Here is a 16,620-nt window from a genome sequence, read left to right as displayed (position 1 = left end):
TGACAAGTAGGAAACATTTCCTCTGTAATCAAGAGTCAGTATTTCCCCAGTTTTACATCAGTTTTGCACATGCTGTCAGGGTGGACCTTGGTGATGCACAAGAGGATCACCATTTACTTTTGGGTTTAGTCAAAGTGCTATACTTACCAACGACAGAAAAATAAGCTCTGGCTGATCCCTGCACCAGGTTTCTTGGTAGGCTGAGAGACACTGGTTCAGAAACTGTTGTACCTGATGAGTAAATGTACCAAGAGCTGTTAAAGTGATGTTTTTCTTCCTCTTCTTTCAGGATTCTTCACTTTTTAAGTGAGGTGACTGTTACGGTTTGCAGTCTGGGTAAAGAAAACGCTGCAGAGACTTGTCCAGTGAGTCAAAAGTATCTCTGAAAACCCAAGCCCAGCACCTTGACACAAGACCTTCTTTCCTCCTCTCGAGAGGTCTCTGTTTTTGCAGGACAAAATACTGAAGTAGCTCCCCTGATTGCCTGCACTGAATGAATGAACTCATCCCAGCTGGTGATGAGCAGCTAACGTAGCTCTTTGGACAGCAGTATTCCCTTCCACTGTTAGTTTGGTTTCTTACTTGAAAATAGGAAACCACAATCCTCTCACCCTGATCTAGGGTAGGGTGTCCTGATCTAGGGGAGGGTGTCCCTGCCCATGGCAGGGGGGTTGGAACTAGATGATCCTTGTGGTCCTTTCCGACCCTGACTTGTTCTGTGAGTCTATGAATTCTATCTTACCTTCTGTGCAGATGAGGGAGCTCTGAGTCAATTCCTTTTTAATACCTTCAGGCTGTTTGAGTGCAGGAAGAGGGAGAAAAATGTAGAACATCATCATAAAGCCACAACAATTTAGCAGTATAAACCAATATGTGAATGTGTCTATCCCAACAGTTCACCCCTTGTACCCAGCCCTACCCTATCTCCACAAGATTGTCTCTCAGTTCACGGCTCACTCTCTCTCACCCAACACCCTGTCCAGAGCACCTGTCTTGTTAGCAAGTAGCTGTAAAAGAGACATTTCCAGTCTCTGAGCTGAGAGAAAGACACTGTCCAGCTAATCCTGTGGGGCTGCTGCTTTCTGATGCTCAAGATAAAGCCCCTTCATTTAAAATCCATCTTCCATCGCCCTCCCCAGTATTAGTCACAGGCTAAAGGCATTTATAGGTAAAGTATGGACTCTCCTCCCTTCTTGCTACATCTGTACTGACATCCATGGGGTGTCTGGGCTCATGATCTCAGGAAGAAGACAGTGGCAGGAGGGGAATGGATGCCACTGATTATTGTGACTTGCACTCATTTTCACATGGAGAATCCTAGTATGAACAGCTCCATCCATGTCAGATGCCTTTCCTCACCACACCAGCTGACTGCTTCTGACCCATGGCTACAGGAACTGCAGTTTCCACCAAGCAGAGAGCAAATGCAGATTTTCTACCGTACCTCAACAAGCAGGCTTTGAACCAGGGTGTCCCTGTGAACTGCTTCCTCTTCTGAGGATGTTCCATTTCCAGTATCTTCAGTATTCAGTTTGGCTTCGGCAGTGATGGTGAATTTCACCTCACCTAGAAGGGCAATCAGCAGCCCAAGCAAAGAGTCACCTTCAATGTCAGAAGTTACTACTGGTTTTCACCAGGTCTTCTAGGATGAGAAATGTATCTTTTCCAAAGGCACTTCAGTAGAACCAAGTTTTCTGAAGGTTCCTTATCTGTCTGCTAGTGGAAAGGGCCTGGGACCCTAGCATGAGCAAGGAACTAGGGATGACCCTGACCAAAAAAATGACAGTACTCACTCCTACTTCCAACTCTTCTTAGGGTTGTGCTGAGTTTTCTCTGGCCTAGGGCAGCTGTACAACAGTTAGAGCTCTGCTGACTATTTTCAGATGGGCTTTGTTAACTGAGGGCTGGGTGAAGGCTTTGCTAGGTAAAGAAATGGCTGAATGGTGGGGAATGGAGTTAAAGCCATCTGGCAGCTGGTCACAAGCAGTGTTCCTGAGGCCTCAGTATTGTGGGACAGTTCTCAAATATCTTTTATCAATCATCTAGACAAGAGGACTAAGGCATCCTCAGTAAGTTTGCAGAGTACTGATCTGCTTGAGGGTAGGAAGGCTCTACAGAGGGACCTGGACAGGTTGGATTGTGTGAGATACAACAAGGCCAAGTGCTGGATCCTGCACTTGGGTCACAGCAACTCCATACAATGCTGCAGGAAGAGTGTCTGGAAATCTGCCCAGCAGAGAAAGATCTGGCAGTGTTGATTGACAGCCCTCTGGACATAAGCCAGTGTGTGCCCAGGTTGCCAAGAAGACAAGAGCATATTGGACTGTATCAGGAATATTGGGCATGCCAGACCAAGGAAGTGGTGGTCCACCTGTACTCAGCACTGGTGAGGACACACCTTGTGTCCTGGGATAAGTTTTGGGCCCCTCACTACAAGGACACTGAGGTGCTGGAGCAGGTCCAGAGAAGGGCAACAAAGCTGGTGAAAGGGCTGGAGAAAAGATCTTGTGAGGGAGAACTGAGGTCATTAGACTGGAGAAAAGGAGGCTGAGGAGAGACCTTCTCACTCTCTGGTTGTAGCCAGGTGGGTATTGGTTTCCTCTCCACAGGAACAAGTGTCAGGATCAAAGGAATTCAACCACCTCCCTGGGCAGCCTGTTCCAGTGTTCAAATGTGGATGAACACGACTGTAAAACTGAGGAGGAGCAATGTCCTCTTTGCCTGTTGAGAATCCTGTCCAAAATTACTTGCTAATGTTCTTCTCACTGAACAGAGTTGGTCAGATGCAAAACTGTCAGCAGAGAGATCACAGACACGTGAAATTCTGCCACTATTTCATACATCATGTGGCAAGTGAAGGCTCCTCCTAAAATGGGCAGGAAATAGACTATCAAAAATCAGAAGAGATAAAACACCAGAATGATTCACTGCCCATTCAGTGCAGCTAAGGGAGGTCTAGGAGAGGTTTAGTACTACATTTGCAGAGCAACTAATGGATCTGCCCAGAAATGTCTGCCTGTGGATTACTGATGTGGCATTAAAGGGTGGGAGTGACAAAAGAAAGATGAAATAGGGACCTGTGGAGGTGCTGAAAAGACAAACTTACCAAGTTTGTGGGGGGTCACCGCCCAAATAAATGTTTTTCTCTCATTGCCACACAGTCTTGCCACGTTGCTCTCTGGTGAAAGGACTTCTGCCTCGTAGTCATTTGATGTTGCCAGTATGACAGTAATCTGAGATGAAGAAAGGTGCAGGATTACAAAGGAAATAGTTTGCCCCTAGAGTTAGGCTGCAGAGCAAGGCAGACTTGCTGGAGAAGCTGTTATTTGTCATCTGATTCTAAAGGATGGTACCAGGACAGGTTAGGGCATTGCTCTGAGGCAGTGGAAAACCTGATTCTTTTCTGCTCAGCCTTAGTGGTCGTTTTTGACAGAAGTGCACCAAGGTGTCTGTGCTCATTAGTCAAATTTTCTTGTAAGTCACTGCAGCACACATCATACTGTGCTTAGTGCACAGCACAAAACCCATACCCTCTGCTCAAGTTCCTTGTTCAGGAGCAAAAAGAACTAAATTCCATAGCGATAAAGTTCTTCTCTTCCATGGACTATCCATGATCAGTGATCATCAGACATATTTTCCTAATCTTATGACACAGGGATGTGTCCAGGGACAGAGACATCACAGAATCATAGAATCAACCAGGTGGGAAGAGACCTCCAAGCTCAGCCAGCCCAGCCTAGCACCCAGCCCTGGCCAATCAACCAGACCATGGCACTAAGTGCCTCATCCAGGCTTTGCTTGGACACCTCCAGGGACGGTGACTCCACCACCTCCCTGGGCAGCCCATTCCAATGCCAATCACTCTCTCTGACAACAACTTCCTCCTAACATCCAGCCTAGACCTGCCCTGGCATAGCTTGAGACTGTCCCATTCTTCTGTTGCTGGGTGCCTGGGAGAAGAGCCCAACCCCACCTGGCTGCAGCTTCCCTTCAGGTAGTTGTAGCCAGCAATGAGCTCTGCCCTGAGCCTCCTCTGCTGCAGGCTGCACACCCCCAGCTCCCTCAGCCTCTCCTCATGTGTCTCAGACTAAAGTGTTAAACACATGTTGGAATTTCTGTGAAGCAGACAAGTAAAAGGGAACTTGCTAATACCTGAATGCACTTGTTGAGGTAGTTGAAGACATTGGCTATTAAGTTAAATCTTTCCCCTCGAATGACAGAGTAGGGCAAAGTGAGGTCCACGAAGAACGGTTGGAATGCTTTCACGGAAACCGGGGTGGAGATGCCAAACCCAGCATCATCCTGCACACAGAAAGCACTGGCTTTCCATTCTGTGATGGTGTCAGGAATGGTGTACAAGACATCTACTTCTCCCTTGGAACTGAGGAAAAGAAGAGAAACAATGATAAATTATCACAGAATCACAGAATTCCTTAGATTGGAAAAGCCCTTCAAGCTCCTCAAGTCCAGTCATGAGTTTCACACTGACAAGTCCTTGACCAAACCAAACCCCTCAGCACAACATCTAATCACTGTGAATTGCTATGCTTGGAAAGGACCACCAGGGTCAGCCAGTCCAACCTGCATCTCAGTGCCTGACCACCTGCTCAGGAAAGAACTTCCTCCCAACAGCCAACCTCAGCCTCCCCTGATGCAACTTGAGGCCATTTCCTCTTGTCCCATCATTAGTAACTGGGGAGAAGAGACCAGCTCCAGCCTCACCACAACCTCCTTTCAGGTAGCTGCAGAGGACAATAAGGTCCCCTCTCAGCCTCCTCTTCTCCAGACTGAACACCCCCAGCTCCTTCAGACACTCCTCACAGGCCATGTGTGCCAGACCTCTCCCCAGCCTCCTCACCCTTCTCTGCACTGCTCCAGCACCTCAGTGTCCCTCCTGTACTGTGCTGACCAAAACTGGGCACAGGACTCGAGGTGTGGGCTCAGGAGTGCTGAGTACAGGGGCATGAGCACCTCCCTCCCCCTGCTGCTCACACCATTTCAGACCCAGGCCAGGATGATGGTGGCCTTCTTGGCCACCTGGGCACACTGCTGGCCACAAACACCCCCAGGTCCTTTTCTGCCAGGCTGCTCTCCAGCCACTCCTCCTCCAGCCTGTAGGGCTGCGGGGGGTTGTTGTGGTCAAAGTGCATGACCTGGCACTTGGCCTTGATAAACCTCATGCAATTGGCCTCAGCCCATGGCTGCAGCCTGTCCCAATCCCTCTGCAGATTCCCACCCTCCAGCAGATTGACACTTCTGCTTCAGTTGGTGTCACCTGCAGACTTGCTGAGGGTGCATTCAATCCCCCCAGCCAGGCCACTGATGAAGAGACTAAACAAGACTGGCCCCAGAACTGAGCCCTGAGGGACTCCACTTGTGACCAATCACCAACTGGATTTAACCCCACGGACCACAGCTCTCTGGCCTTGGCCATCCAGCCAGTTTTTAACCCCGCCAAGAGTCTGCCTGTCTGAGCCATGAGCTGCCATTGGCATTTTCAACCCAGCTTATATGGTACTCTCTACTTGAGTTAGTACTTCTGTTTCCCTCTGGCCTTCTGCAAGACACCTCTCCACATGTTAAAAAGAGCATTATAAAGCTGGAAGTAAAGATGAAGGTGCTGATGAACTACATGTTCAAAATCACTTGGAAGGGTGCCCAGCCTTTTTATTTTAGAAGCACTACTTCTTTTGATGCCATAATGCCCAAACATACAAGTTAAAACAAACAAACCTAGATCAATGCTCTAGAACAGCCTCTGGCTGCATAAAGTGAAGACAGTCTCATTACAGATGCTATGGTAGCCTGGAAAGGAAAACTAAATAACCTGAATTTTCTGCTGCAGAATTAACCATTCATGAAAAAGAACAGATCTGTTCCTTTTCTCTCTTTAACAAATGCTTTTACTCTGCTTTTAGTCCCTGCTTTTTAATACCCATCAGAGGGATGAGGCAAAGCACAATAGAGATGTCATTCACAGTTCAAGTTGGTTTGACACTGAGTACAAGTTTGGGAACTCAGCCATCATTGAACAAGTCAGGAAAAGGAGAGAGGCATCTGCAAAGCAGACACATATTCTGTGGCTTCCTCTCAGAACTCATTTCAGCAACATGTGTCAACTCAAAAAATCCATGAAAGAGGGAGAAGTGAAGATAAAAATACTCACTCAGTATGGACCAGATCCCAAATCCAGGTCTCAGGGAAGAATTTCCGCAGGGTGCTAATACCACCTCCACCAGTGAGCCTTACCTCATCTAGAAGATTGGGGACAGTTAAAGTAAAATATTAAAGAGGTCAGGCAGCCCATTCCAATGCCAATCACTCTCTCTGACAACAACTTCCTCCTAACATCCAGCCTAGACCTCCCCTGGCACAACTTGAGACTGTGTCCCCTTGTTCTGCTGCTTGGTGCCTGACAGCAGAGCCCAACCCCACCTGGCTACAGCCTCCCTTCAGGAAGCTGTAGACAGCAATGAGGTCTGCCCTGAGCCTCCTCTGCTGCAGGCTGCACACCCCCAGCTCCCTCAGCCTCTCCTCACAGGGCTGTGCTCCAGGCCTCTCACCAGCTTTGTTTCCCTTCTCTGGACACCTTCCAGTATCTCAACAGATGTCCAATTTCCTTTAAGCAGGACTAACTTCAAAGTTGGATTCATGTCCAGATCAGTTTTGAAAGCTTGCAGCAATGGATATTCCAAAAGGTGCTGGAGAACAACTTCTAGTGTGGCAGATCTCTCAGAGGGAAGCTCTTTCTCCTCATACTGAACAGCAATTTTCCTGAAATGGGGCTGCAACTGTGCCCTTTGCTCTTTGCCTGAGCAGTGTGGCTTGGAGAAAGATAATCTTGCTGATCTACACAGGCTTTGGCGGTCGTGTGCTAAGCATGCTAAGTGCTGTGTGAATTCCTGACATTGGGAATTGCCATTATTCCTCTGCATTGCTATTTCCCTCTAACCAGGTGATTGAATTGTGATTTGATGGAAGGTTCTGACCTGAAAACCCCTAAAAAGCTAACACCAACTTACGACATTGGCTTTTTTAGGTCCTGGGTTTTCCTATATACACCATGTGCCTCACCGAGAGAGAACTGGGGCTTAGTTCTGGAGGACAACAGGTTGACCATGAGCCACCAATGTGCCTTTGTGGCCAAGAAGAACAATGGTATCCTGGGGTGCACTGAAAAGAGTGTGACCAGCAGGCTAAAGAAGGCTGTCCTTCCTGTCTACTCTGTCCTGCTGAGGCGTCATCTGGCGTACTGTGTCCAGTTCTAGGCTCCCCAGTTCAACAAAGACAGGGAACTGCTTGAGACAGTACATGAAAGGACTACAAAGATGCCAAGGGGACTAGAACATATCTCTTAAGAAGAAAGGGTTGAGGCTATTTAGCCTAGAGAAGGCTGAGGAGGAATCATATCAGTGCTTATGAATACTTAAAGGATGTGTGCCATGGGAACGGGGCCAGTTAGTGGTGCCCAGAGACAGGTCTAGAGGTAAAGGGCTCAAACAGGAACACAGGGAGATCCAACAAAACATGGGGAAGAAGTTCTTTACTTTGAGGGTGACACAGCACTTGGAACAGCCTCCATGGAGAGGCAGTAGACTCTCCCTCTCTGCAGACTTTCAAAACCCAACTGGACATGGTCCTGTGCAACCTGCCCTAGGTGAAGGGGCTAGGATTAGATGACATCCAAGGTACCTTCCAATCCCTATCATTCTGTGATTCTAAGGTAAACTGAAACATACAGACCTATTGCCCCCAAAATGCTCAGTGTGCTGGCTGTTATTTTATACAGGCAACAGTTCTGAAGACCAAGCAGTGACTGGAGGTACAGCATGAACCTTCTTTTACCTGTGGCAGAAGCACCCTCAGCGCCAAAACCGTGGTGCAAATAGGTAGGGAAATCTTCCAAATCTGATTTGTTTTCATTGCACAGAACTGGCTTCCGTAGCATAGAGTTGGTGAAGACCTTCAGGCCCATATCCTGCATGGGAAAGAAGCAATCACATAACTGGCTTCAGTGCATGCCACTTCCCCTATCTGGGTTACTACGTGTCAATTCCCTTCTCCCTCCTCATATATCATCCTGTCAACCCTGAACTCAGAACTCTTCATCTCCAATCTCTATGTCTTATGGAACAGTGACACCTACTAGTCTGTGAAGCCTAGTAATGATGGGGCATATGAACGGACTGAGGCCATGGGGCCAACGGGGAGTGGAGCAAGTGCACCAGGAACCAAGTGGTCTGCATCACAGACTCAGATCTTCGCTAGGAATGCCTCAGGTCATGACCCAAGGCCATGATCCTGCTTAGGAAGTGCTGACTGAAACACGGGCAGGATATGAGTGAATACATCTAGTAGTGACTTTCAGTCTTCCTGAGTGAGAGGTGGAGGTAAGAAGGCAGAAACTGCACGATCAGAGAGTTTAGGCCATTCCAGGCGTCAGCTGCCTTTTCTTTGCAGTAATAACCACCACCTGAGATAGCTGGTGTGAACCACTCTGAAATACCTCCCACTTCAAGAAGCACATACCCTGAAAACCCTGTAAACATCACCGTCACGGCTGACATTCACAGGCTCGTAGTACAAGCCGTCCAAAAAGGTGGCTCTGACCGGGGTGCACTGCTCCGGCTTGTCGTCCTCAAGGTTGAGCCCACGGTAGTAGTAGCCATATAAATCGGTCAGACCTCGACGGTAGTATACCTGGGAGGTGAGAATGAATAGGGTAAGCACACAGAGGGTCCTAGGCAGCTGCAAAATCACTTCTTCAAAGCTTATGGGGGCCCCTGAGCAATCCTGTAGCCTGCGAAGGGTCTGCCCAGTGATGCTACTTAGAGCTGAAAAAGCCATTTGCCTAGTGAAACACAAGGACTGGACCCTAGCCTCCTCCTTCTGCACTGCTGTGGCTTTGTGGGGTGAACATGAGCCAAAAGCATGGGAATCTCCAAAAAGGAAGTACTGAGCAGGTACAGCTGACACCTACAGCTTCTGCTCTGGACTCCAGGCCTTTTGAGTGCTGCAGTGCAATTCTGGCACAATTGCTCCCCAGGAGGCAACCACACTTGCAAGGAGTGACATCAGGCACTTTCTCTGCATACTGCTATGCCTTCCAAAAGCAAGTAGCACACTACTGATTGCTGTCTTTGCAGTGTACACTGCCATAGACCTTTCCTTAATAACTGAGATGTCTTTCCCCAAGAGAAAAACAAAATTACAGCCAGCAGCAGAAAGATCAAACGTCACATGTAGCCCTCTAGGGCTGTGTCAAGGACAGCTGGTCACTAGGATATTTAGGAACTGCAGCTCAGCACTGGAACAAGTCACTGCAGAGAGTCAGGGACAAAGAGTGAGGATGAGTAAAACATCCTGCACAGTAACTTCTGTGTAGCCTTGTTTTTTGGGCCTCTCACTACAAGATGGACAGCAAGTTGCTGGAGCATGTCCAGAGAAGGACAATTAAATTGGTGAAGGGTCTGGAGAACAGATCTTGTGAATTAGCAGTTAAGGGAACTGGGGTTGTTTATTCTGGAGCAATGGAGGCTGAGGGGAGACCTGGTTCTCCACCACTACCTGAAAGAGGTTTGGAGTGATGTGGGTCTTGATCTCTTCTCCCTAGTAACAACTGATAGAAGGAGAGCTATGAGGGCTATGAGGGCACTGGAGGGCATAGCTGATAAGGAGAGGCTGAGGGACCTGGGGCTCCTTAGTCTGGAGAAGAGAAGACTGAGAGGGGATTTGATCAATGTTTATAAGTATCTGAGGGCTGCCAGGAGGTGAGGACAGGCTCTGCTCACTGCTCCCTGGCACAGGACAAGCAGCAATGGGTGTAAGCTGCAGCACAGGAGGTGCTGCCTCAACACAAGGGGGAACTTCTTTACTGTTTAAGGGTCCCAGAGCACTGGCACAGGCTGCCCAGAGAGGTTGTGGGGTGTCCTTCCCTGGAGCCTTTCAGGGCTTGTGTGGCTGTGTTCCTCTGATCTGTGATAGATTATGTGGTCCTGCTCTGACAGAGGGGTGGACTCGATGATCTCCTTGGGTCCCTTCTAGCCTTAACATCCTGTGATCCTGTGACCTTCACGTCTCTATCTCAAAAGAACAGAGGAAGAGGGATGTGGCTTACACTCTCAGCAGATAACTCCTGTTCGGACTGAAGGAGGAAGACACTCTGATCTGTGGCTCGCAGGGCACAGTAGGAGTTGGCAGCAGCCTCAAGGTGGAGACTGATTTTAGAACCTGGGAGGCCCTGCTTCTCAGAGAACTCCAGATGGAGCTAGAAAGTAAAAAATCCAAGACACAGAAATTAGGACAATCATCTTGACACACAGATGTGAATCTCACTTTTCAGCAGCACTCAGTCTGCTCTTGGTGGGGCCTTTCTGCATCCCTGTTCTGTAAAAATTCACCTGGTCACATAAAATGTGGTAAATCACACAAGCAATAAAACCCTCTATAACCTAACCCTGTACTCGCCTCCCTCTTCCCATGCCATTAAGAACCTAATCCAAGGCTCAGTGTACATCTCAATTCCGGGGATGGCTCCTCATGCTTCCAGGCATGTCTGTACCTCTTCTATTATTAAAGACCATCCCAAGTGCAGCATTCTTGTTGAAGTCATTCCTTAAGTGCTCTCTCACCAAAAAGCCATCTGATGTAGCCCTTGATGAGAAGATTTTCACCTTGTTTTTGAAGCACACTTCGCTGCGTATCCAAGAGCTGTCAGCCACTATCTCCCCATGAGGATGCACTGTGTAGAGCAACAGCCTGGCACTGGTACCAAACTTCTCAGTGACAGTCAGTGTGATTGCAAATGTACCTCTGGGAGCTGTGGAAGGAACATGGAACAAAGGAAGAGAAACCAACAAAAGACATTAGGCAAACCTCAGCTTTGGTTAAAGCACTACCTGTTTGTCCATAACCTCCTGGCACCCTTAAAAAACAGGGAAGCTGGACAGTGGCAGATTAATCTCTCCATGCATGAGAAAGAGCTTCCATCAGCAAGACAACAGACAGAAACTGGAGCAGTGTACTTTCCAGAGGGAGACCTGAGCTGAGTCAAAGTTGGACAGCGAAACCTATGCACAATTGCTTTGAGAAGAGCAAGTTACCTGCACATCTCCTACACCCCAAGAGACAGACCTGTCTCCTGAGCTAAGGGAGAGCTCTCTTAACACTAAGAAATAGGAAGTTCTTGTCTACATGGATCACAACTTCTAGAGCAGTGTCATGGTAGGCCTGATAGGCCCAAAATAGGCTTAATACATATTCTGGCTTGCCCAGGCATGTTTTTCCATTCCACCAGAGAAGCAAGCACAGGAAAAGAACACAAAAGAACCTGGAGCCACCAAGTAAACAAGGTACACACACTTATCTTATGCCTGCCCTGTGCAAGGCCTGTGCTTTTCCCAAATTTGGGCAGAGCAAGCCTATGGCTTTGCCCAATATGGTTAAGGTTTGGCTAACTGCCATTCTGATTGGCTAAATTACACAACCTCTTTTAATCAGTTGGTAAAACTATGTTTGTAGAATGTATACATACAATCAGATGGATTAAATCAGATGGAATGGGCTGCCCAGGGAGGTGGTGGAGTTGCTGTCCCTGGAGGTGCTCAAGAAAAGACTGGCTGAGGCACTTAGTGCCATGGTCTGGTTGACTGGCTAGGGCTGGGTGCTAGGTTGGACTGGATGAGCTTGGGGGTCTCTTCCAGCCTCATTGATTCTATGATTCTATTCTGTGTCCAAAGGGCAATTAATCTCAGCCCACATTGATAAAAAGAGACAGGCAGGCAAACAACCTTCTCTGCTGTGCTCTGACATTCTATTTGTGCCTGCTGTTGCCTGCTGCCATTGCCTACTGCTTATTGTTTGCCTCGAAACTCCACTGTCATGAGTTTACTAGGAGCAGACTCTGGATGCCTCCATCGTGCTGAGACTGCACATCACAAGACATCCTGCTTGCACCTGAAAATCTCCTGCCAAGGCAAGTCCTGGAGATACACAGATCACCCAGAGAAGTCAGGGGACAAGGTCAGAGATTGTCTGCTTCCTTTCCCCAGGAGCCTGGGAAGAATCAAGCCTGGGGACAAGGTAGAGTTCCCTGAGAGTGTCTGGGTACTGTCTGGGTGTGTGGCTAGCCCCCACGAGTTGGGTAATAGTTTTGTGAGCAAGTACTTAGAAGCCTCTTTGTGATTCCCCATTGCCTTCGGCCATAAGCAGAAAGAGCTCCTTGAGTCCCTCTAGTGGGCAAGTGGTGTACTGGCTGCAAGCAGTATTTGACCACAGGAATCTTCTCTTCCACTTCAATTAATGTTTCTATATTTTGCTGGTTATTACTAGATCTAGATGTTATCTATAGAACGTTCCCATGCCCATGTAAGAACCTGAATGCCATTAATACTAGTGGTGAGAGTTCTGAATAGCAAAATTAACAAACAATATTAATTGTGGAGAAAAAAAGACTATCTCGCATTAATTAATATCCCCTTCACAACAAGCAGGGTCAGGAAATTAAGTTTAAGAGCAAAGATGGCAAACACTAAACAAATCCTCTACGTGGGGCAAGGCTTACTTAAGCCAGCAGCTGAAAAACTAGAAAGAGACCAGCTGCAGCAAGAGAAGATAATTTTAGCAATGACAGAATGAAGTTCCTTTCACTGTGATTTGTAGAACTGTGGCAATCTGTGGGTATTTCAGAGACTTCCAAAAGTGCAACTAATTCCACACTAAACACTCTCATCAGGTGGGACATTAATCATTTCACACTTTTAAGAAGTTTTAGATACACTGGTGAAAGCAACTCTAAAATGTTCAATACACTTTGGTGGCAAATATAAACCAGACCTTGTGCTTGGTCACAACCAAGTTTTCCTGTTTCAGCTGACAAGACAAATGTTAGTATGATACAGGGGACTGGCTGGATGCTGGAGGATAGTGTGAGTGCTGACAAGTCATGGCATTTAAGAACTAGTACCTGAATTGCTTGCAGCTCTCTGCTTTCATCCCTTCTTACAAAACTTACTAATGACCTGGTGCTCAAAATGATGTGCCAAAGCATCAGCAGTAATATGGTCCAGAACTTACCACCAGAGATGCTGACTTGCTTCTGGCCACTGAGGATAATTTTTCCTTTTGTCATCACCTGGGCATAGAAAAGAACTCAGGATGAACAGGATGAAAAGCATCTTTTCTCCCATGAAATCATTCATTTTGAGTACTGTTCTGATAGGACTTACAGAATCACAGATTGGTAGGGGTTGGAAGAGACTTCCAGAGCTCTTCTAGTCCAACCCCCTTGCTAGAGCAGGTTGACCTAGAGCTGGTCAATGTCCAGGAACATCCTGAAATTCTCCAGAGAAGGAGACTCCACAACCTCTCTGGGCAGCCTGGTCCATCCTCAAAGCAAAAATGTTTCTTCTCATGTTTAAGTGAAACCTCCTGTGTTCTAGTTTCTGCCCATTACACCTTGTCCTATCACTGGGCACCACTGAGAAGTGCCAGGTCCATCCTCATGACTCCCATGCTCTAGATATTTCTATCCATTTAAAGGCCATCCACTCTAGCTATGATCAGTGAATGCAAGTCTGGAGAGGGGGAATGGAGCAAAGCTGGAGATGGATAGATTCAGGCTTGATGTGAGGAGGAAGTTCTTCAGCATGAGAGTGGTGAGAGCCTGGAATGGGTTGCCCAGGGAGGTGGTTGAGGCCCCATGGCTGGAGGTGTTTAAGGCCAGGTTGGATGAGGCTGTGGGCAGCCTGCTCTAGGGTAAGGTATCCCTGGCCATGGCAGGGCGGTTGGAACTGGCTGAGCCTTGTGGTCCCTTCCAACCCTGACTGATTCTATGATTCTGTAATTCTGTGATTGGTGTTCAAGATGAGCCAAAGTAACACTTACCACATAGTAGAAGTCTGCATGCGTGGCATTCCTGTAGCCCTGTAGGGCATAGTGTATGTTGATTGATTGCTGCTGGCCACAGCTGAGCTTCTCCCTTGGTGGCTGAATTTTCACAAAACTGTTGGTCCGTGAGTAGAAACGCCTGGCCAAAAATAAGGCTTGGGGCTCATCATCGTTCCTCCAGATGAAGAAATCCTTGCACTCATCCGGTGCCTGCCTGACCTATAAAGCAAGAGAATCATGCATGGGGACTTAACAAAGTAGGGAATTAAAAAACAGCAGGCAGGTGAGAGGTGAAGGCATCTTCTCTATAAATATTCCTGTTGGGAAGCTGATTTTGTGGGGCTGTTTAAGCTAAGAACAAGAGCTGGCGTCAAAAACTTGTGCTTTGCCAGTCCCGAGCAAGGGATCTTCTGGACACCATGGCACATTGCAGCAGGGAGCTTATGTATGTTTCTTGCAGGACTGGAATAGGTCATATAGCTGCAGGGAGAGATCCTGAAGCTGTGGGAACCAAGGTCGAAATGCTCAGTCTGCTTGTTATTATTCCTGCTAGCATTGCATTCCCACATCTACACATGATTTTAGTATCTCCAGGGATGGTGACCCCACCTGCCCTGGGCTTGACTGCTCCTTCAGTAAAAGATTTTAGATATCCAATCTAAACCTTCTCTGGGGCAACCTGAGGACACATCCTCTTTTTCCTAACACTAGCCACTTGAGAGAAGAGACCAACAGCAACCTCACTACAATCTCCTCTCAGGCAGCTGTAGAGAACAAGAAGTCTTCCCTGCTCCAGAACAAACAATTGTCTGCCACGTCTCAGGCACGGCTGCTTTCTAGTACCAGTTTTACATGGGATGCAGGTGTTGGTGGTTTCACTGTCTACTTTCCTCACTTGAAACAATCCTGTTGGCACCTACTGATTGCTTCTAATCCCTCTCTCCAACGAAGTAATTTTCTAGGAATTAGGCTGAAACATGCATTTACTTACTCTCAAAGTAAAACTGGGATCAAAGAAGTCGGATGTGTCGATGGAAAAAGCAGCAGTGCCGTTCTTGTCGGTGGTATAGTTGGCAAGGTATTTTTCATTGAGTTCTAGCAGGACAGTCCTACCAGCAACAGGTTCATCATCCACAGTTGTCACAGTGATCTGAACACAAAGATTATCCAAGGGGTTCAGGAAAAAACACCACCAACAAAAAAACAAACAATCAAATAAAAAACAAACCCAAAAAGAATGGGAAATGCCCTGCTCACCAGGGAGTGCTCACTTCAGCACTGAGGACAACTGCAGGGAGCAGAAACCAAGAGTGAAATGTATTTCAGGGGCAAATGCTCCTCAGTATTTTGAGGAAGCAGTTCTGTGGCAAGCAAAGACAGGCAATCCTCATCAGTGCAAGGACAAACTACATATCCCAGAGGGAGCAGAAACTGTTTATGCACATGTTCTCATATAAAAGTGTCTCTTAATGATGTCCTCTGTTTTGCTGCAGTGCCACAGTGCACCTAAGTTAAAGATTACTGAGTGAGAGATGACGGTTTAAATTCTTTCCTCATGCTCTCCATTTCTGAGCAAGGAGAAACAGAGGAGCTCCATGGCACATACTCTTTAGAAAGCCACCAATTAACAAACCTAAATCAATCATATGGCTTCATAGCCACAGATAACCTGCAGAGCTCAGTAGCACCTCCCAGCTGCCAGGCATCTGTTCCCAAAGCATATCAAGGTGACATGCATTGGCATACAGCTCATCCTTCTGCACGTGCCTGGGTTTATCCTGTGTGTGCAGGCTGCTAACAAGTTGGAACATGCTCCAACAGCCAGACTGCTTTCAGTGAACAGCCCTGGAACTGTGCAATGCAGGGCAGGGTGAATTCTACGTTCAGTTCAGGCACAGCTCTTCCTGGAGTAGTTTCTTGCAGACTCTTTTTATACAACCTTCCACTTTTTCACATTCCAGGCATTCTCCACCTACATCAGCAGAGAGACCTCAACACTCCAGGTATGACATCATTTTCTTATTTTCTCTAGGAGATTCTAATGGAATGAGAGAACTGTGCAGCAGGCACTGCTACACAGGACTGCCACAGAAAGCATCAAGGGACAGACAGAAATGAAGCAACTCAGAGAGATCATCATTCTGGACCTCAGGGAGTTTTGAGCTGCATGTATCCTGTCAAGCACTCACCTCACCATTGTAAGGAATTCCCCTTTTGTAATAGACATCCATATTCTTGAACATCACTCTGTCATTTTCTTGGCTGACTGAAACATAGTTAGAGCCTTTCACCTGGATACCTGTGAGACACACCCAGTACAGAGGGAGGAACCAGAAATCAGACACAGACAGAAAACTGCTGCAATTCAGCAAGACCTGGACAGGCTGGAGCACTGTGCAGACATGAACTCAATGAAGTTCAACAAAGGCAAGTGCAGAATCCTGCACCTGGGGAAAAGTAACGCTCTGCATACTGGTTAGGGGTTGACCTGCTGGACAGCAGCTTTGTGGAGAAGGAACTGGGAGTGCTAGTGGACAAATCTACCATGAACCAGCTACATGCCATTGTGGCCAAGAAGGCATACAGTATTCTGGAGTGCAGAAGAGTATGACTAGCAGGCCAAGGGAGGTTCTCCTCCCCCTCTACTCTGCCCTGCTGAGGCCTCATCTGGAGTATTGTGTCCAATTCTCACTCTCAAGAGAGACAGGAAACTACTGAAGAGACTCCAATGGA

The 16,620-nt window shown here is 47.4% G+C and overlaps 1 protein-coding gene across 1 annotated transcript in view; it reads right to left on the bottom strand.

The window, feature by feature from the left end:
* Positions 1–16,620, bottom strand: part of LOC135175202 (ovostatin-like) — a 42,839-nt gene that overhangs the window by 15,576 nt on the left and 10,643 nt on the right. The window contains exons 11-24 of the mRNA XM_064142999.1: positions 16,077–16,186; positions 14,879–15,037; positions 13,885–14,106; positions 13,075–13,132; positions 10,674–10,819; positions 10,118–10,267; positions 8,530–8,700; positions 7,846–7,978; positions 6,167–6,254; positions 4,153–4,381; positions 3,107–3,233; positions 1,445–1,566; positions 743–794; positions 148–231 (exon numbers count right to left, since the gene is read on the bottom strand). Coding sequence (XP_063999069.1) covers positions 148–231; positions 743–794; positions 1,445–1,566; positions 3,107–3,233; positions 4,153–4,381; positions 6,167–6,254; positions 7,846–7,978; positions 8,530–8,700; positions 10,118–10,267; positions 10,674–10,819; positions 13,075–13,132; positions 13,885–14,106; positions 14,879–15,037; positions 16,077–16,186 — 1,851 coding nt within the window. The remainder of the gene's footprint in view (positions 1–147; positions 232–742; positions 795–1,444; positions 1,567–3,106; positions 3,234–4,152; positions 4,382–6,166; positions 6,255–7,845; positions 7,979–8,529; positions 8,701–10,117; positions 10,268–10,673; positions 10,820–13,074; positions 13,133–13,884; positions 14,107–14,878; positions 15,038–16,076; positions 16,187–16,620) is intronic.

The sequence above is a fragment of the Pogoniulus pusillus genome, chromosome 5 (assembly GCF_015220805.1).
Source record: "Pogoniulus pusillus isolate bPogPus1 chromosome 5, bPogPus1.pri, whole genome shotgun sequence".
Taxonomy (NCBI): domain Eukaryota; kingdom Metazoa; phylum Chordata; class Aves; order Piciformes; family Lybiidae; genus Pogoniulus; species Pogoniulus pusillus.
This window is presented reverse-complemented; position numbering and strand designations above follow the sequence as displayed.